This window comes from Capra hircus, chromosome 8 (assembly GCF_001704415.2).
Source record: "Capra hircus breed San Clemente chromosome 8, ASM170441v1, whole genome shotgun sequence".
NCBI classification, from domain to species: Eukaryota; Metazoa; Chordata; class Mammalia; order Artiodactyla; family Bovidae; genus Capra; species Capra hircus.
Window position 1 is genome coordinate 72,403,852 of NC_030815.1, and position 20,732 is coordinate 72,424,583.

General features: G+C 42.1%; 1 protein-coding gene across 1 annotated transcript in view; it reads left to right on the plus strand.

The window, feature by feature from the left end:
- The window catches only part of DOCK5 (dedicator of cytokinesis 5), a 274,029-nt gene that overhangs the window by 202,291 nt on the left and 51,006 nt on the right, over positions 1-20,732 (plus strand). Inside the window, exons 28-37 of the mRNA XM_018052344.1 lie at positions 2,877-2,975; positions 7,644-7,738; positions 9,635-9,713; positions 10,625-10,725; positions 13,136-13,194; positions 13,512-13,666; positions 14,680-14,765; positions 17,157-17,316; positions 18,923-18,963; positions 19,836-19,926. Coding sequence (XP_017907833.1) covers positions 2,877-2,975; positions 7,644-7,738; positions 9,635-9,713; positions 10,625-10,725; positions 13,136-13,194; positions 13,512-13,666; positions 14,680-14,765; positions 17,157-17,316; positions 18,923-18,963; positions 19,836-19,926 — 966 coding nt within the window. The remainder of the gene's footprint in view (positions 1-2,876; positions 2,976-7,643; positions 7,739-9,634; positions 9,714-10,624; positions 10,726-13,135; positions 13,195-13,511; positions 13,667-14,679; positions 14,766-17,156; positions 17,317-18,922; positions 18,964-19,835; positions 19,927-20,732) is intronic.

Genomic DNA, 20,732 nt, shown 5'->3' on the forward strand with positions numbered 1-20,732 from the left:
AAAAACCTCCTCTAATATTATACATTAAAGCAGAGACCCGCTGAGATATGCAGGCACCCTGGGTGGACTGAGAACTCGGGACCAGTTCTACCTAATGCTCTTAAAATATTTACTTAGTATTTTCTTTAAGGAAAATAAGAGCTTTTGTGAGCAGAAAATTAGAAAATTAGTTTAGCTGACCGCATTCAGCATCTCCTCTGGTACCTCAAGCAGTGTAATTGTAATTCTCAATGTCTGCATGTTTTATGTGGATCCACTTTCATTAGAATGATAACAGTAACAGTATGTTCAGCCAAAATGATGTTAATAGTAGTGGTTGCTGTTAGCTCATTTGTGTGTGTGTGTGCTAGAATGTATGTTGAGCACTTTATATTTCACTGAAAACTCATAGTAAGCTCCATTTTTAAAAAGAGGAAGCATGCTGAAACCTGTACAAGATTACACAACCACCGTGTGGTGTGATTGAGGTGGACTTTGGCTCCAGACAGCTGTTCTGGAGGCAGCGCCCTGCCTGCCGTTAGCCATGCCCCTCGACAGAAGCTTACCAAGTTATGTTCCCAACTAGGCACTTCAGGCACCGTGAGAGAAATTCTGATAAATTCAGTTCTCCCCTTCACATTCTGTTTCCCCTGATGCTTGAAATGCTTATAGATTGGTGCCCTGTATTACCAGGCAGCCCTTTTCATTCAAAGAAAATCTTTTAAAGAACTTGAGATTAGCGTGCTTTTAGAAATCTCAGTGTTGGCCTCTTATTTTCCAACTATTATGTCTACTAAATGTCAGGTAAAAGGTACGATGGAGACCGGAGGTAACTGTTGAAAGACCAAGTGGTATCGTCTACATGCATCTTTAAATGGAGCATCTTTTGCTTGCAGTTGTATAAGCTCCATGCGTGTGTACTTAGTTGCTCAGTCATGTCCAACTCTTGGTGACCCTGTGTACTGTAACTCATCAGGCTCCTTTGTCCATAGCATTCTCCAGGCAAGAATACTGGAGTGGGTCGCTGTTTCCAATGAGATTTTAACTAGAGGATAGAAAAAGAACTCTTCTAAATTGCTACTGTAAATAAAAACTATTTATTTCAAAAAAAATAGGTAGTAAGAAACTGCTATAAGCCAGATATTGGTCTAGACAAGAGAAATACATCAGAAAACAGAACAAAAATCGCCACCTTAGAGAAGCTTACATTCTAGCAAGAGTAACAATAAAAAAATAAGTGCAGAATATTAGAAGGAGATAAGTGCTGTGGAGGGAAAAAATATTGAGTGGAGTAAGGGGATTCAGGGTCATAGAGTTACAAATTTATGTAAGGTGGTTAAGAATGGCTTTTTAGGGACTTCTTGGTGGTCCAGCAGTTGAGACTCCACAAATGCAGAGGATGTGGGTTTGATCCCTGGTTGGGGAACTAAGATCCCACGTGCTACATAGCAGGACCAAAAAAAAAAAAAAAAAAGAGTGGCTTTCCTGGGAATTCCCTGGTGGTCCAGTGATGGTTAGGACTGGGAGCTTTCACTGCCTGGGCCCTGGGTTCCATCCCTGGTCAGGAAACTAAGATCCCACAAACCTCAGGACATGCCCCCCCGCCCAAAAATACCTTTCCCAAGAAGGTAAAATTTGGACAAACACTTTAACAAAGGCCTGGAGAAATAAATAGCATTAGGTGCTGATGGTAATGCAAACTGTATGCTAGTTTGGCAATAAATATCAAAGCCTTAATAAATAAATTTACATTGCTTTATAATTAGAAAAATAAACTTCTTTTTAAACAAGAGATGTAAGGCATTCATCCAGAGAGAGGTGACCATGGATAGTCTTTTATTGTTTTTGTATGTAGGAAGTAATTCTCTCCATCCCAGGAACAGCTAGGTTTTCCTCTCCTCTGTGCCACATTCATTTAAATTTGTATTGTTTTCATATATATGAATACAGGCAGATTCTGCCTTGGGTACTTACCCTTAGGCTAGAAAATTAAGTCTGTGACTCAAATATGATTGGTCTAGGGGAAAGCCAGTTGAATATCTAATTCCTGGCCTCAAAAATGGAAATGATGGTAATCACCTAATTATCCAGACCAGGGATGGCCCTAGTGGTAAAGAATCCAGTTGTCAGTGTAAGAGATGCAGGTTCCATCCCTGAGTCTGGAAGATTCCCTGGAGTAGGAAACAGCAACCCACTCCAGTATTCTTGCCTGGAAAATTCTGTGGACAGAGGAGCCTGGAGGGCTACCATCCATGGGACCGCAAAGAATCGGACACAGCTGAGGGACTGAATACACATCTAATTATCCAATCCCTTTCTTCAAACCAGGTCCACAGTTAACATAGCTTAACATGCAAGAATCACTGACCAAAGGACTCCAGAGCTGGAGACATGACACTGAAGTGGTCCAGCAGGGAGCTCTCCATTCCTATCCTCTCCTCTGCTTCTCTACTTAGTTGTATTACTTCTCTTTCTCCTCTTGTTGTCCTCCAAGCTCAAATTTATTTAAATGATCTAAATATTTCTTGCATTTCTCTCTGGATATCTCTACTACCCATCTTTCTCAACAAGCAACTCAGCATCTACAAGTTGTTTCAGCTTCACTAGTCATCTAGCTGAGATCTCAGAGTCAGTATCCCCTGACCTACAGGATTTCAGAGGTCAGAGCTGACAACAGGATGAATGAAGCCCTCCACTCGAACCTGGAAGGAGCTTGTTTTTACCAAGAAACTACAAAGCACATGCCTTTAGATCTTTAGAATTCAGTATGTTTCCAGCAGACTGGGGTCTCTGCATACTTACTTGGGTAGAGAAAACCAAAGACCTTGCACCCACATCTTGCTTTTTCAGTTGGTGGTCTCAGAAGCTGGGATTTGTTGTTTTCCGTCTCCTTCCAGGGGAGTTTTGTTGCTTGCATGATTGCCGTCCTGCAGCAGATGGATGACAGCCACTACAGCCACTACATCAGCACTTTCAAAACCAGACAAGACATCGTTGTAAGTGGTCTTCACTGCGTCCTGCTCACTTTAAGACTTTTCATATTTTGACAGAACTGAGCATCGGTTCTGTGTGGGTTCTCTTCCCACACATCTCTAATGCTGTGTGGCTTTGCACAGTGATTATAAGAGGGAGAGTGTTTCTCTGCCATAAGCTTTAAAGAAGAGTACCGTGTATGTGGGCTTCCCAAGTGGCTCAGTGGTAAAGAGTCCGCGTGCCAGTCCAGGAGATGCAAGAGACATGTTCCATCCCTGGGTCGGGAAGATCCCCTGGAGAAGGAAATGGCAACCTGCTCCAGTATTCTTGCATGGGAAGTCCCATGGACAGAGGAGCCTGATGGGCTGCAGTTCATGGGGTCACAAAAGAGCTGAACACAACTGAGTAAAGAAGAGTTCATATACCAATAGGTCCTCATGGAGACACTGAAGTTTCTTTGATTTAGAGAGACCCTGTACTTAGGAACATTTGGCTGAACTTTTTTGCTCTCAGAAGAGGACAGTGTCTCATTTTCAGGGACAGGAGTCACACTTGCAAGGATTTTAGGAGACAGAGATATGCATGATCTTCTGAGATGTGGTGGATGTCATCCTTTCCAGTAGTTCTGGGAAGGGAAACAAAAAGAGGTAGCCCCTGCCCCATGTAACATTTGTAAGTTATCTTTAGTTGAAAATATTCCATTCTCTTTTGTTTTAAACAAAATTGTTCTCTTAATAGTTTACTATTAAGAGCCAAAGATAGCTTAAGAAGCTATCTTACATTATACATTATACAGCCAAAGGTAGCTTAAGAAGCTAAGTTAGGTCTCCAGCGGCTTCCCCATGATTCTTCCTTCAGGGAACTGTTAATGGCTATTAAACATCCCTGAAAGTGGAAATTCCCTGACGGTCCAGTGGTTAGGACTCTGCGCTTTCATTGCTGTAGTCTGAGTTCAATTCCTGGTCAGGGAACTAAGATCCTGCATAAAACAAAACAAAACATTATCCCTGAAGTTATCATCCTGTCTTGTGAAGCAATGGGCTGGTTACGGAGCTGGATTAACAGTTGAGGTCTCAGTAGACGAGACTTCCTTTGGGTAACTTCCATCATTCGTGCATATTCTTGTCTTGTCTTCTTTATGCTCTCAATTGTCCACTTTCTGCCCTTTTTATATGGATAGCATGCGGCCAGTACTCCCAAGGATACCCAGCTCTTTCCCTGCCAGTCACTCTCCTTTCGGTGAGGTCTACATGATGGAAAAACATAACAAAGAATTGGAGAGAAAGTTGCTGTTGTTCTGTTTCCAAGTCATGTCTGAATCTGCTACCGAATGGACTGTAACATGCCAGGCTCCCCTCTCCTCCACTGTCTCCCGGAGTTTGCTCAAGTTCATGTCTATTGAGTCAGTACTGTATTTTATTATTAGTTGTAATCGATCCAGTGGTGGACTCTCAGAATACTGTCTTGGACCACAATAAGGTATTGTGGCTTAGTCTGGAGACTTACGTGGACTTCCACTTCGACCATGCTTTCACAGGCAGGCTGGTACAGGAGTCCATAGTCGTCTGTAGCTATGCTTCCAGAAATCTGGGCAAGAGAATCACAGAGGAGAGGAGAGGGGTTGAGAGGTGGAAGCTGAGGGTGGCGGTGTTTGTCCTCAGCAGGCAGATGGTGCAGTGTGTTTAAGAACGCAGGCTTTGGAATACCGGGATCTGGGTTTGAATTCTGAATTCTATTCTGCTTCCCTCTGCGAGATTTTGGACAAGCTCTTTAACCTCACTGAACTTCGGCTTCCTCATATATAAGATGGTACCTACCTGGGGAGGGGAGGGGGTTAATGTGAGTACTTTTAAAAAAAACAGCTTTATTGAGATATAATTCACATTCCATACAATTCACCCACTTAAAGCATATAATTCATTGCTGTTTAGTATATTCACAGCATTTTGCAGCCGTCACAAGTCTGTAATTCCAGGATATTTTCATCACTCCAAAAAATAAATGCTTAATGTACCTACTGATGAATGGAATGGACATATGGAAAATGCCTTTGTACCTGACAAGTGTTAATACCGATGAGAACCAACTACTTATAATAATAATTATGATGTTATACTATAACTATATATAATATTTTATTATTCTGTAAGATAAAATTAATATAAAAATAGTGACTTCTTGGGACTTCCTTGGAGGTTCAGTGGTTAGGACTCTGTATTCCCATGCAGGGGACACAGGTTCCATCCCTCATCAGGGAACTAAGTAAGATCCCATATGCTGCACTTTGCAGCCGCAGGGGGGAAAAAATGACATTTTTTCAGATTTCCTTTGAAAGCAGGTAGAATAAAGACGTTTATAGTAAGTTCAAACTCCAGGCAATTTGGCTCCATTAAGTAACCAAAAAAAAAAAAAAAACAAACCCAGAAAAAACTCTAAACTCAGGTTTAACCTCTGTTTTCTAGGTCAGTGTGAACTTTTCCCCCAGCATCATCTAATTAAAAAAGGATTATTGCCCCCAAGGAACCAGTGGTCATTAGTGGGAGAACTGCTGGGTACAGCTAGGCCTTTCAGCCTTCAGTGGACCCTCCTTTCTGTCTGTCCTGCTGCTTCTGAAGAAATCACCTGAAGGACCCTGGGAAGCGGTAGAGAAAGGGAGGCCTGGGGAGATCTGTGAGCTGCCCTTCTTATGCCATCACTGTTCACAGTTCACTGAGAGCACCTGGGGCTGAACGTTGAGTCGGTGTCAGAAGCAGATAACCAGCATTTTACATCCTCGTTTCACAAACCATGAGCTCCTGTTGACTTGAGGGAAAAAAAGTTAATGGAATAGTTAGTAAGTAATGGGTGCACTTAAAATGTAAGATGAAAAATTGAAAAACTTGTGCACTAGGGCTAGGATGTGAGAATGGAAGGTAGAAATGATTTAGTCTGCACTGAACCAGAAGGAAGATTGCAAAGCACAGGCTTCCAGCCTGTTGTGGTTCCTGATCCTTCGCTGTTTGGCCTCCGAAGTGCGCTGGGTAGCCATCAGGACTAGGCTCTCTGAGGAATATTGTTAGAAATAGAACCCAGGCCCCCTGCCTCCACAGCCCCGCGTTCCTTCTGTGCTTGCTGAAACTGCACGGTTTAGTGCCAGAGACATTGGACTGGGTTTTCAGCTCAGGAATCTGAGTGGAAAATGTCTAAATTTAACTAACTAATAAATTTAAAAGCTTTCCAAACTTTTAAGCGCTGATTTTTCGCCTGATTTTCTTTCTCTGAGTTAGCCGCCTTGTGAGTAGAAGAGCCGTTTTCTCGATCCTGGGCTTCTGTTATTTAGTTGTCTCAGTCGTCAGGGTCCACTGCTGACATCTCGTTGTAAGGAGCGTTTAGGACCCTTCTCCCCAGGCTACCATGGAAGCATTCCTGGAATAGGAAGAATCCTGACTCTGCCTCTTATTTATAGCATTTTGTTTCCATTCTAACAGTAATAAGGGAGAACTGGACTCAGAGTTGTTAGAAGTATCAGTTTTCTCAGACTCAGATTCAGAGAAGAAACTGGTAGTTACCAGAGGGAAGGAGGGAGGAGAGGTGGACAAAAGAGCTGAAGGGGATTAAGAGACCCCAGCTGACAGTTTATAAAGTAAATAACTGCCAAGGATGTAGTGTACACAGAGGGTATTCAGTCAATAATACTCTAAAAACTCTGTAGGGTGACAGATGGTAACTGGACTAGGTGTGGTGATCATGTATAAAACCTTTGAATCTCTATGTAGTACACCTGAAACTAATATAATACCGTGTGTTAATTATAATTCCGGTTTTAAAAGATTCCAAAAAATTAAAAGGTGTCAGTTTTCTCACAATTGGTGGATTTTTTTGAAGTGCAGTAGATCTGTTCAGACAACATTTGGCAGTTAAGCCCTAACGATATTATGGCTGTAAACTTGGGATCCAGAACCCAAAGGTCTGGATCCTAGCTCTCTGCTTCTTGGTTTCTATGGCCTTAAGCCAGTCATTTAATTTTTCAGTAGTCTATTTTGTAATTTATAAAATTTGTGCAGTTTTTTCATCCTTGTCTCCCTTATCAGACTGTGTGAAATTGTTAGTCACTCAATTATGTCTGACTCTTTGTGACTCCATGGACTATAGCCTGCCAGGCTTCTCTTCCATGGGATTCTCCAAGCAAGAATACTGGAGTGGGTTGCCGTTTCCTTCTCCAGGGGATCTTCCTGACCCAGGGATCGAACCTGGGTCTCCTGCATTGCAGGCACATTCTTTAACATCTGAGCCACCAGGGAGGGCAGATTATATGATATAAACATCAAATCATAGGACAGCTCTAAGAAAGCTGTATTATATATATACTGCTATATTCAAAATGCATAACCAATAAGGACCTTCTGTATAGCACAAGGAGCAGTACTTAATATTTTGTAGTGACCTAAATGAGAAAAGGACTTGAAAAAGAATATGTGCATGTATATGTATAACTGGATCACTTTGCTGTACACTTGAAACTAACACAACATTGTGAATCAGCTGTGCTCCAGTATAAAATAATTTAAAAAAAAAACAAAACACTGTGTTTTGAAACTTAAGAAACTTAAAAGATAGACTGTTACGGGACTGTGGCCATCAGTGTAATGCGGGCCAGGCATACGATGTGTAACCCAGTTTTCCCCCAACCATTCCTCATCTGTTTTCTGCAGGACTTCCTCATGGAAACTTTTATCATGTTTAAGGATCTAATTGGAAAAAACATCTACGCTAAAGACTGGATGGTCATGAATATGACACAGAACAGGTGAGACCACCCATTGTGGGGCCGGCGGCATTTGAAAACTTGGGTCTGGTAACTAGCTTTCTGAGCCTTGTGAGGTGCTGTCTCGTCTCTTTGCCTCAGGTCCATCATCTGGAAAGTAAAGGTCGTCCTGCCTCTATGGTCTTGGTGTGTGCCCTCCTGTTCTTGATTTCATCCAGGCTCTATCAGCCGCCCTGACTCAGGCTCTCAACTCTGTTCTTTCTGCTGTTACCTCATCACTCTCTCATGCTGATCATCAGCTCTGCAGGACATCTTTCAGTGCTGCCCTGTGGCCTTTCTTATCCTAATATTCAAGGCTTCGGCATCCTGACCCCCCCTGCTTTCCTAGCCGTATCTTCCACTGTTTCCCTCCGTATACAATGTGTGTGCATGCTAAGTCACTTCAGTCGTGTCCGCCTCTTTGTGACTCCATGGACTATAGCCCACCAGGCTCTTCTGTCCATGGGATTCTCCAGGCAAGAATACTGGGGTGGGTTGCCTCCTCCAGGGAATCTTCCCGACCCAGAAATCGGAACCCACATCCCTTGTATCTCCTGCATCAGCAGGCAGGTTCTTGACCACTGGCGCCACCTGGGAAGCCCGCATAGTGTGCCCTACAGCCACACTGACCTCTTCCTGCCGCTGAACGTGCTCAATGCCTTCCCTCACATTGGCTGCTTCCGCCTGCCGTGCCTGCCCCATCGTCTCTGGCCATCAATCTGCCTCCCATTCCTTTAGCTCCTTCTCAAATGCCATCTCCAAAGGAAGCCATTCTGACCTAGATGTCCTCTTCTCTCCTTTTGATTCCCTATACCTGTTTGATACCCCCTCCTAGAATTTTCCATGTTCTTTGTTGGGTCAGGCTTCGATTTACAGGTTGCAGGTGAACCCCACCAAGCTGTAACCTTCTTAAGACCAGAAAGTGTCTCTTTCAAGGCAAAACCTAAGCCAGTGCTTTGCAGTTGCTGGTCTTCAACAAAGACTTGTTGAATTCAAGTCAGATGAACTGAATACAGATACGTAGGGGCTTCCCAGGTGGCTCAGTGGTAAAGAATCTGCCTGCCAGTATAGGAGATGTGGGAGACTCAGTATTGATCCCTGAGTCAGAAAGATCCCCTGGAGTAGGAGATGGCAACCCACTCCAGTACTCTTGCCTGGAAAATTCCGTGTCTAGAGGAGCCTGGTGTGCTATATTCCATGGGGTCAAAAAGAGTCAGACACTACTGAACACACATTCACAGATAACTCAAATTCAGGATTTTTCAAGAGCTAAACAAAGTAAATTATTATGATAAGCATTAAGTCTCCATGGTCCTGGTATCTGGTTAGAAAACACTTCCCAACTATGTACAGATTAGAGAAACAATTGCATCCGAAGTCTTAGACTTGAAAACACAAGCGTCACGATGGAGTAGAAAGAGCTCCGATCTGAGGCTCAGGAGCTGATCCTCTTAACTGGCTCAATTGTGATGCAGCCTTGAGTGGTGCTAGGAGACAGTTCGAGAAACTGGCCTTCACCACAGAAGGCCAGTTTTTGTGCTGTTTTTGGTCTCTAAGGATCTTGATAGATCTAAAGGTCTTAGGTTAACAAGTCCAGGCTTGATTTGTTTTGTTGTTGTTGTTTTTTAACATAGAAAATGTTAAGTCGTGTCTGACTCTGTTACCCCATGGCCTGCAGCCGGTCAGGGTCCTCTGTCCATGGAAATTCCCAGGCAGGGATACTGGGTAGGTAGCCATTTCTTTCTCCAGGGGATCTTCCCAACCCAGGGGTTGAACCCAAGTCTTCTGCATTGGCAGGTGGATTCTTTACCACTGAGCCACCTGGGAAGCCCCGGAAAATGTCTCAAAGAGCATGAAGTTTGCCTTATTTATCCAGTGTGTTTTTCTCCCCACCACCAGGGTTTTCCTCCGTGCCATAAATCAGTTTGCTGAGGTTCTCACCAGATTCTTCATGGATCAGGCAAGCTTTGAACTTCAGGTAAGTGTGCAGTTCACCTAGAGGTTCCTTCAGTTCTCAGCTGAAGCAAGAGGAGAGTTTCATTTTGGAAGACAGATAGCCTCAGCTCTTATCAGAGCGCTTACACACACCTGCTTGCAGGCAGTCACACAGGTATTCCTCTACCTACAAATGGTTTGGTGTCCAGAGAGCGGTGTGTATACACAGCTGTTTGGAAGTCCAGAGTGACAGCAAAACAAGCGACCACTAGCTCCGTCTTCATTCATTCACCCAGCAAATATTAGAGAGTTTTACGTGCAGGGCGTTATTCTAAGTCCTGGCGGAGGCAGGCAAGGTTCTGCTTCCGTTACAGGGTGCATGTGGTTGGTGATGTGCTTCTGCTGTGTCATAGCCTGTGTTTGTATCTGTGGAACTTGGAAAGTGAAGACATAAGCGGAGGATATTGCATATATGTATACATTTGTATGTGTGCATATATACATATGTGTTTTTATATGTATGAAAATGTAGGTTGTTTGTATTTTCTGTTATGTTAAATAGCATGTACTTAGATATTTTTTAAATACCCGTTTTTATTTTTCAAGGATAAAGTCCTAAAATATTTACTAGTTCAAAAGTTTGGCAAAACATTAGGACTTTTGATAAGTATTGCCAAACTACCTACTATAAATAGGTACACTTCTTGGCAGCAATTTTTCTTTATCCCAAGAGTAAAGACAAATATAATAGTTAAAATTTTTTTTTAATCATAGTAAAGTGTTAAAATTTTCAGGGCTGAATCATTGAAACACGAGAGAGAAAAATGTCCTGTGGATATTACTTTATTTATTGATTTCCGGAGAGTGAATTTCTACTATGTGTCACTGTTTTCGTATGACCCTTGTTAATGTTATTTTCCATTTCTTTTTACCCACACAATTAATTTTGAGCAGCTCTGGAACAATTACTTCCATTTGGCAGTAGCATTTCTCACCCATGAGTCCCTTCAACTTGAAACCTTCTCAGAAGCCAAGCGCAACAAAATTGTAAAAAAGTAAGTGTCCTCTTAAACTTGCTTATAATTGGGAAGGGAGTTCCTCCATTTCTATTCAGAGCAGGATTTTTAATATCACGGAAATTACTGTTCACTGGCTACTCATATTGTTAGTGACCTTGGTCTTAAAATAATCATTTAATAAACCTCAGATTGCCCCAGATTCACATCTCTTCTCAGGGCCCCATTCATTTTCAAATCAACCATCGCATTCTCTTATAAAATCCCCACATCAGGCCAGAAAGTCCTCCCATCGCCCAGAACAGCTGCCGCCTGCTGACAGCTTATCCAAATTGCAAGCTTAGTGCTGCTCTTACTCATGATTCACAGAGCAGACTCCTTTGGCACCACTGGTCTATCTCCCAGTTATAGTTACTTCAGCAGAGAAGCCAAGACTAACATATCACTTAAAAATACCCTCCAGATTCCTGGCTTAGTATTCAAAATGGACTTGTGTGCAAGTGTGATGAGAGATTTAGGGAAGATTTTCATTGCTTTCATTTCAAATCTTTTTCAAAGTTCATTTAGAGCCTAGGAACTTAAAGGCTGTGTAATTAAAAAGGGCTTAAGAAATTTATCATTTAAAGGCTATGATGTTTTTGTTCTGTTTCCCTGCTAGCATGTCTGGGATTCTAAGAAAATTATTTTAGCATCCCTCTAACTCTTCCCTTACATACTAAGATTGGTGTCTAAGAGGTTGAGATTTAGTGATTGCACTTTCAAAAATTAAAGTAAAAACTATTTTGTAGATTTCCTGGTGGGGTGGTTATCAAGAGATATTTGATTTTTAAGATGGACACCTTAGTCCTATTCTTTAAAATATCTTAAATGACATAATTTCATTCAGGGATGGATTTGATTTTGGTGAAATGAGTTGACACCAAATCTGATAAATAAAGTAGCTAGTTAGGATAAGGGATTTTCATTTTGGTCATTTCAGGAAAGTGTGACTATATGTATAATCCACATAAAAATGTGTATGCATACTGGTAAAGATAAGCCTTAAGAAATAACATTTATATTAAGTTTATAGGAATGTGAATGAGTTTTTTTTTTTTCAGGACTTCCTATTTTTAGTAAAAGCATCCACAGTAGTATTAAAAAGCAATGAGAATAGTTATTTCTTGTCGAGTATGTGCCAGTCTGGACTACACATGCTTATAAAATATTAATAGTAAAATTAGATACTTTTGTTAAAATGGAATAGTAAGAGAAATTTTTCAATATGATTTTTATTCTGATGTTTGAAGGCATTTCCAAAGCAGGAATTTCAAAAAAAATGTTGGGTGCAATAGTACCATGAGAAGAGAATGTAGGTCTGTGCTGGCAGGGTAGGTCATACATCTGTACTTGAATTCCCTGGGAACAGTCTCCTTATCTGCTTTTGACCCACCCTATTTCCATTTTCTAAGCCCGCAACCTCTGATATGGCATGTTATGTAGAGCAGCCCCCAGCTTTTGTATTCTTTAAAAGATTTCCAGGTAACTCTTACTCATCTCCACCCAAGAACCACTGTCTAGATCAGTGTTTCTCTACTTTTTTGTCCTCCCTTGTAAACTTCTATAAAAAACCTTTTCATTTATTTTTTTAACTTTTCTTCTCTTTCGTCCGTGCCATGCTACGTGTGGGATCTTAGTTTCCTGACCAGGGATTGAACCCATGCCCCCACACTGGAAGCAGAGTCCCAGCCACTGGGCCGCCATGGAAGTCCCTGGAACCTTTTTAGAAAAATGTTTTCCTAATCACAAACCCCCCAATGAAATATTAATACCACCTATATACTAAATATATGTTTATGTACTAAATGTATACCTTACTTTATATGCCAAAGCAGTCAGCTTTCTTTTTTTGTCCCCATGGGTCAGTTTTCACCCCTTTGGAGACGTTATCAGCCCATCTGAGGATGTATGTCTAGAACTTCGCAGTGTAAGCACTTTAAAGAATGTACTGGTGTGGATAAGGGTTACTCTAATATAAGTATATACAGGCAGCATGTTTGTTATACATCATTAGCCATATTACCATGTAAGTCATACCTCAGTCATCTTCCTTTTCTTTAGTATTTTATTTATTTATTTTTGCTTAAGAGCAATCAGAGTGTTTCTCACTCTTCTCCCTTCAGTAAGTGTGTTGATCTCATCTTCTCAGTGATTTTTGGCACTTACTTTGCTCCATCTTTTGCTGAACCCCCATCTGTATGTCTGTGTCCCCTCATCTCTGTGTGTATCGGTCTTTTGGGGGCTTATTTACATGTCAGCTGCAGCTCTTCATGTGATTTTTGCCTCAGTATCTACCTTGATTGTGATCTAGAGAACACAGGCTTTCTTTACTCCCCTTATCATCGTATCAGTATTACATGTTCTCGTTTCCACCGCACATTTTTCTCCTGGTTTACGATCTTCTTCCTAGATACGGGGACATGAGAAAGGAGATCGGCTTTAGGATCCGGGACATGTGGTATAACCTGGGTAAGTGTACAACCTGAACACCACTCCTTGTGCTCCATGCAGCCCACGATGAAGTCTTTTTCATTTTAATTCCTTTTAATTCAATTAAAATTTCATTTTAATTGCGATTGATTTGTCTGTGTGTCTGAAAGTGCAGGTTGATGTATGGGTCTCTTATGACAATCACGTGTTATCAGAATAGAATATTTAGTCACTCACTCCTGAATTGAATTGCTTTACCCACAACTTTTTCTTTTCTTATGGGCCCTGTGGAGGAAAATTGTAGTATTTTACTTCTGGTGAAATTGTTATAATATCCTCACTTCCTTTCATTTCAGGTCCCCATAAAATCAAATTCATCCCATCCATGGTGGGTCCCATTCTGGAAGTCACATTAACCCCTGAAGTAGAGCTTCGGAAAGCCACCATCCCCATTTTCTTTGATATGATGCAGTGTGAGTTCAATTTCAGTGGAAACGGCAATTTCCATATGGTAAGGAGTGGTGGATCACTTTACTAGTGCATGTAGAATCCAATTCTTTTTTTTTTTCCTAATAGAGAATCAGTAGCCTGAACAGTACAAATCAAAGTTATCTAAATCTTCTGTTTTTGCATTTTATTTTGTAAAGCAATTAGACACAGAATTAAGATAGCCCATCTTTGGTCCTGGAAGCAGTATTTTTGGTACATGTGTTTCCTAAAGCAGCACTCTTATCTCTGGATCATTAAAAAAAAATTGACTTTATGCATTTTAATCCTGTCTCTTGCAACTGTTACAGTGGATTAAACTTTAGTTTTTGAAGTCTTTAGTTTGGAGACCTTAGTTTGCCTGATACATTTTTCCTGTACTTCAGTTTTCCTATCTATCAATACATAATATATTAGTATCAAAAGGAAGATTTTACAGCTATGAAGCTTCGCAAAAGCAATCCCATTGTCAAGACTTCAACAGGAACCAAAAATAAGATGGAAAGTTAAAACCATTAAGCTATTTTTATATGCATAGTTATGATAGGAAAATAATATTTAGGCTAGTTTTCTTTCTGCAATTATAAAGCAAAGGACAAGGTTACACCAGATTGCTTTAGAAAATTTTGACATCGCCTTGGTGCATTATTGGGCTTCTCAGATGGTCCTAGTGGTAAAGAACCCACCTGCCAACGTAGGAGACATAAGAGACCCAGGTTCAGTCCCTGGGTTCGAAAGTTTCCCTGGAGGAGGACATGGCAACCCACTCCAGTATTCTTGTCTGGAGAATCCCATGGACAGAGGAGCCTGGTGGGCTACAGTCCATGGGGTCACAGAGAGTCAGACACAACTGAAGCTAGCTAGCTAGCAGGTGCATTATTAATGAGTGATGTGAACTGTGATCGTCCTCTGTGTATAGTGAAGAGAGTTCACAATTCAGTAGACGGATGGGTCCTAGTCTAGAATTGTTGTCCGTATGTCTTTCCTGTCCTCTTCTGAGGTTGTGACGTTCTCCTGTGAAATTCTGACTGCTTTCAGTTTGAGAATGAGTTGATCACAAAGCTGGACCAGGAAGTAGAAGGGGGCAGAGGAGACGAACAATACAAGGTCCTTCTGGAAAAACTGTGAGTATTTCAGAAACAGAATCTCTAGCTGACGGCATCATTTAGTGATGGATGAAAACAGGCTTCTGCTGCACTTGCAGACCAGTTGAGTAGTCTCAGCATCGCTGGGGTCACCACCACACTGGTTTTCTGTGAGGTGCGTGGAGTTGACACCATCCGCTGCTGCCATTCATTTATCTGCTGTGAGTCAGATGTTCATGTTTTCCTGGCTAGCCCGGCCCTCAAGAACAGGGCAGATGGAGGAGAGGGGGAGATCGACTGAGTGGTGATATTTTTCCTAGTGTTTGAATTGCTGAAGTTTAACAAAAGTGCTAGCTCCTCTAATTATGGCTTCAAAACAGTCATTTAAAGGAGAAGGGAAAAACTTTTCAAGGTCCCCTTAAAAATACCTTATGCCCTGGAAAGGATGTCTGGGAACACTAGGTACATTGTCAGTCCTTTGCATTTCCCTCCTTCCAGCCCTAACTCAGCCCGTCCATTCCCACCCTCTCTGGCACCCTCTGGCCCTTTTACTCTGGCACCCTTTGCATGTATGGAATAACAATATAAAACAGTGTTTTATAAAACAATATAAAAACAGTGTTTCAGAACACTCAGATAAGATTTCCCTGGTGCTCCAGTGGTTAAGAATCTACTTACTAATGCAGGGGACACGGCTTCAATCCCTAGTCTGGGAAGATCGCACATGCCAAGGGACAACTAAGCCTGTGTGCCACAACTCCTTAGCCCATGTGCCTTGAGCCTATCCTCCTCAACAAGAGAAGCCACCAAAATGAGAAGCTCTCACACCACAACTAGAGAGTAACTGACCCCTGCTTGCTGCAACTAGAGAAAGCCCCGAACAGCTATGAAGATCCAGCACAGCCATAAAATAAATAATTGATTGATTAAAGAATTTTAAGAAACACTTAGATATTAGAGTTAAAGACTGTGCTTCAAATCCCGTTTTTTTCCACATACTAGGATTTTGACTGTATTTATGTGATGCCATTTTTTTTTTTGCCATCTACAATAATAGGATCTGTATTTTGGTGAGGATTTAAATGAGATGATGTATTCACAAAGTATCTGTCGCAGAGCTCATGCTGGATAAATGTGGGCTGTTCTGGTGTTTGTTACTGTTACTACCTGCAGATTTCCCTAGCATCCTAGGTTCTAACTACCCTAACTGTTCGTTTCTTATGTTCTCTGAACTTTTATGGCAAACTTGGTCAACTGTTGATGGAATATGTGCCTAGATCATTCCAGGATTTACCTGCTCTGGGGAAGTGGTAGGCAGTAGACTGAGTTGGGGACAGTGACACTCCCAACTCTATTATTCTCTTTTCTTCAAAAAATTTTTAAGGCATCAGCACAGAGGATGCTCAGAAATGGAACTGATGACTTGTCTATGTTTTGAAGTTCTAGAAGTCTGTCTTATTTTGTTTGTAATGGGTGATAAGAACGTTGGTTAATCTTTTGTCTGCCTGTTTGAGCTTCAAACCTCTCAATTTATCACTTCTGCAGTTCTGATCTCGTACAGAAATTAAGTGCCGAAGTTACCTACACATAGAAACACATACCCACAGTGTTTACAAGTGATAAAACTACACTAAAAAAAAAATCCTACAGTTTACTTTTCATGTACAGATCTTGTTTTTCCTTCATTCATTTTGAATCATGAATGCAGATAAATATGACTGCACCAATCTCCAGTGCTCAAGAGTAATTTTAGAGTCTAATCTAGAGCTTTGAACCCACATTTTGTCTTGTTCACCAAGTTTTCTTCTGTCTAATCTAAGAAGCTCCTATGGAAACTTTGCTCTGTTTGGGTCCAGAGGGAGATAATTTAGACCAAAAGTTTAACTTCTGTTTACTTATTTACACCTGTGCCTTTTTTCCCTGAAAAATAACAGTTTTATGTGAAAAGCCATGTGTCTGGATGTATACTAGGTTCCTAGGTTCCTCTAGGCTGGGCATTACTCTGAGTCTCTCCAGAGTTCCCTCAGGATGCCTGAGAATAAAGACGGGAAAAAGATGATCCTTTCAAATAAGCAGAGGAATCAGATAGTACACGCAAACCTCTTGGGCAAACATTCTCATTTCTGTGGTATAGACAGAAGAAATAGAAATACTTCTGTTTAGAAATAGAAGTTCAAAGAAGGGCATCATGGGCTGGGATTCTCAGTGATGGTGGGGCTTGAGCTGCAGACCTAAAGAAAATGCAGAACTTGAGTAACAGCGAAGAGCCTTGTAAGCGAAGGCTCCAGGATGGGAGAACCTGGAGTCATATGAAGGATGTGTGTCTCTTGGTCCAGCGCCACCTGCTGCCGGGACCTTGGGCAGCACTCACAGGTGGCGATGGAAGGTAGGTGTGGGACAAGGCATTTTGTCTCCATCTCTGCCCCCCAGGCTCCTAGAGCATTGCCGGAAACATAAATACCTCTCCGGTTCCGGAGAAGTATTCGCGCTCCTGGTCAGCAGCCTCTTAGAGAATCTGCTGGACTACAGAACGATCGTCATGCATGACGAGAGCAAGGAGAACCGCATGAGCTGTACTGTGAATGTGCTGGTATGTACCACACCCCTGGGTCCCCCAGAGGGCAGTCCTGGCGCCCCCGACTGCACAGCTCTAAGTAAACATGGCAGACACGAGGCTCCCCCTTACCAACCTTTCTGAAGTATGTGTCCTGCTGAGTCTAATTGGAATGGCCAAGGGAATTCCCTGGCAGTCCAGTGGTTAGTACTCAGCATCTTCACTGCTGTGGGTTCGGGTTCAATGCCTGGTTTGGGAACTAAGATCTTGCAGGCTATACCACATGGCCAAAAAAAGATAATTGGAATGGCTAACTCAGCTTTGAACTCACAGATAACAACTGCCTCAGACCTTGAGGATAAATATAGAAACAGGAATGGAAAATGCAACAGAAGCTTTTGACTCAGCTCTCCTACAGAAGGCCATGCTCAGACTGTTTCTCTGCATTTTTTTATGTGATTGCTTTTTTGTTGAAAGTATCAGACACGGATGAAAATGCATTAGAAATGATATACCATGAGTAGAGAATTAGTCCATAAAATCCTCAAAGGGGTAGAACCCCGTGGTCTTGCCTTTTCCTAAAGAAGTATAACTGGGACCAAAGACCTCAGAGGTTTACCAGCCATGGTCTCCTCTGCTTAATATAAACAAAACACCTACCATTTCTGACTCCCTAAGAAAACAGAGTATCAAGTGATTTGGGTATTATGACCTGTTGTCTATTCACCTCAATTTTCCTCACATTGGTCTTAAAATTCTTCAACTTTTCTTTTTATAAACTGAAACTTTTCCTGGGTCTTCCCTGGGATCCAGGTTAGGACTCTGTGCTTCCAATGCAGCGGGCTCGGGTTCTCTCCCTGGTTGTGGAACTAGAATCCCACATACCACGTTGTTGTTCAGATGCTCAGTCATGTCTGACTCTTTGCGACCCCTTGGACTGCAGCACACCAGGCTTCACTGATCTTCACCATCTCCTGGAGTTTGCTCAAACTTATGTCCATTGATTCAGTGATGTCATCCAACCATCTCATCCTCTGTCATTCCCTTCTCCTCCTGCCTTCAATCTTTCCAAGAATCAGGGTCTTTTCAAATGAATCAGCTCTTCACATCAGGTGGCCAAAGTATTGGAGCTTCAGCCTCAGCATCAGTCCCTCCAGTGAATATTCAGGATTGGTTTCCCTTAGGATTGACTGGTTTGATCTGCTTGCAGTCTAAGGGACTCTTGAGTATTTCCAGGACCTCAGTTCAAAAGCATCAATTCTTCAGCACTCAGCCTTCTTCATGGTCCAGCTCTCAATATCTGTACATGACTACTTGAAAAACCATAGCTTTGTTGGCAAAGTAATGTCTCTGCTTTTTAATATGCTATCTAGGTTTGTCATAGCTTTTCTTTCAAGGAGCAAGAATCTTTTAATTTCATGGCTGCAGTCACCATCTGCGGTGATATAGCATGGCCAAAAAAAAGACACCCAAAACAGAATGCTGCCATTTCCTTATTTTGTGGATGTATTCATTAAAGGGAAAGAACAAAGCCTTTGGAAACATGACACTGTTGAAAAGTGCAGCTAGCGGTTTGACTATTTTTGTGGCAAGCTCATTAATAATTGATTTACAATTGTATTTTGTGTCCTTTTTTTTGTAGAATTTTTACAAAGAAAAGAAGAGAGAGGACATCTACATAAGGTAAGCCAAAGGAAATTTCTGCTCTTGCTGTTTATATCATGGATTTATTAATTACTTTTCAAGCAATGATAAACCTGAACACCATCCTTGCTGCTTCGAAAGACACCAAATAGTATGTGAATGTGTTCTCATCCTTCTGAAAAGGTAAACTCTTTAGATCAATACACCAGGAAGTGCGGGGCGAGAATTGTGTCAGGGAAGGATGGAGGACACTCCAGCCAGCTAACCAGGCAAAGACATGAAATTCACCCTCTGTCAAGGACTGTTAGCCCTGGGTTCAGGAAGCCTTGAACAAACTTGGATGTAAAGCATGTGCATTTTCTTGGGGAAAGATTCCTTAGTTCTCATGAGCTTCCCAAAGAGGTCTGGGACGTGAAAAACAAATTTAAACACTGCTAGCTTAAACGAAGAATACCAAGTAGAACAGAGGGACTAGGAAAGACAGGAAGCAGCACAAAGACTTAAAGAGGGTCCTCAACCCCCTGTGAAGAACTGAACTGTGCAGCAGGCGGTGAGCGGCGGGCCAGTGAATGCAGCTCCATGTGTGTGTTCAGTGGCACCCCATCGCTCTGCCTGCGTCAGATCAGCACAGGCATTTGATTCTCACAGGAGCCTGACCCTTACTGTGAACTGTGCAAGTGAGGAATCTAGATTGCAGACCCCTCATGAGAATCACCTGAAACCACCGCCTCCCACGCCCCGTCTGTGGAAAAATAGTTTTCCATGAAACTGGTCCCTGGTGCCAAAAACGTTGGGGACTGCTGCCTTACAGGATTAGGAAGTAACTATTCCTGCCACCTGGCTGTGGCATGAGCCGAGTATCCCATCCACTCCCCGGCGGCAGAATGCCTCCTTTCTCCCCTTCTGACCAGGTACTTGTACAAGCTGCGAGACTTGCACCGGGACTGCGAGAACTACACCGAAGCTGCCTACACGCTCCTCTTACATGCCGAGCTCCTGCAGGTGAGTGGATCATGGAGGCAGTATGTCAGCCGTCCAGCCTGTGGGACCACGTCATATACATGTCATGATTTTGATGGGAAAAGCTCCTATTCAGGGAGGACCCTTGTATCCAAGAGTATTAGTATACCTTCTAAATAGGCAGAGCTACTTAGACCAAGGTTGGGAAAATGTCCGTTGTTATTTATTTACTTATTTACTTACTTTTAAGTTTATGTTATGAAATATAGTTGATTGATAATGTTGTGTTGATTTCTTCTGTACAGCAAAGTGCTTTCAGCTCAATTCAGTTGCTCAGTCATGTCCAACTCTCTGTGACCCCATGGACTGCAGCACACCAGGCTTCCCTGTCCATCACCAACTCCCAGAGCTTACTCAAACTCATGTCCATTGAATCAGTGATGGCATCCAACTATCTTATCCTCTGTCGTCCCCTTCTCCTCCCACCTTCAATCTTTCCCAGTATCAGGGTCTTTTCAACTGAGTTCTTCCAATCACTTGGCCAAAGTATTGGGGTTTCAGCTTCAGCATCAGTCCTTCCAGTGAATATTCAGGACTGATTTCCTTTAGGATGCACTGGTTGGATCTCCTTACTGTTCAAGGGTCTCTCAAGAGTCTTCTCCAAGACTACAGTTCAAAAGCATCAAATCTTTAGTGCTCATCTTTCTTTATAGTCCAGTTCTCACATCCATACATGACTTCTGGAAAAACCAGAGCTTTGACTAGATGGAACTTTGTGGGCAAAGTAATGTCTCTGCTTTTAAATAAGCTGTCTAGGTCGGTCATTTTCTTCGAAGGAGCAAGCGTCT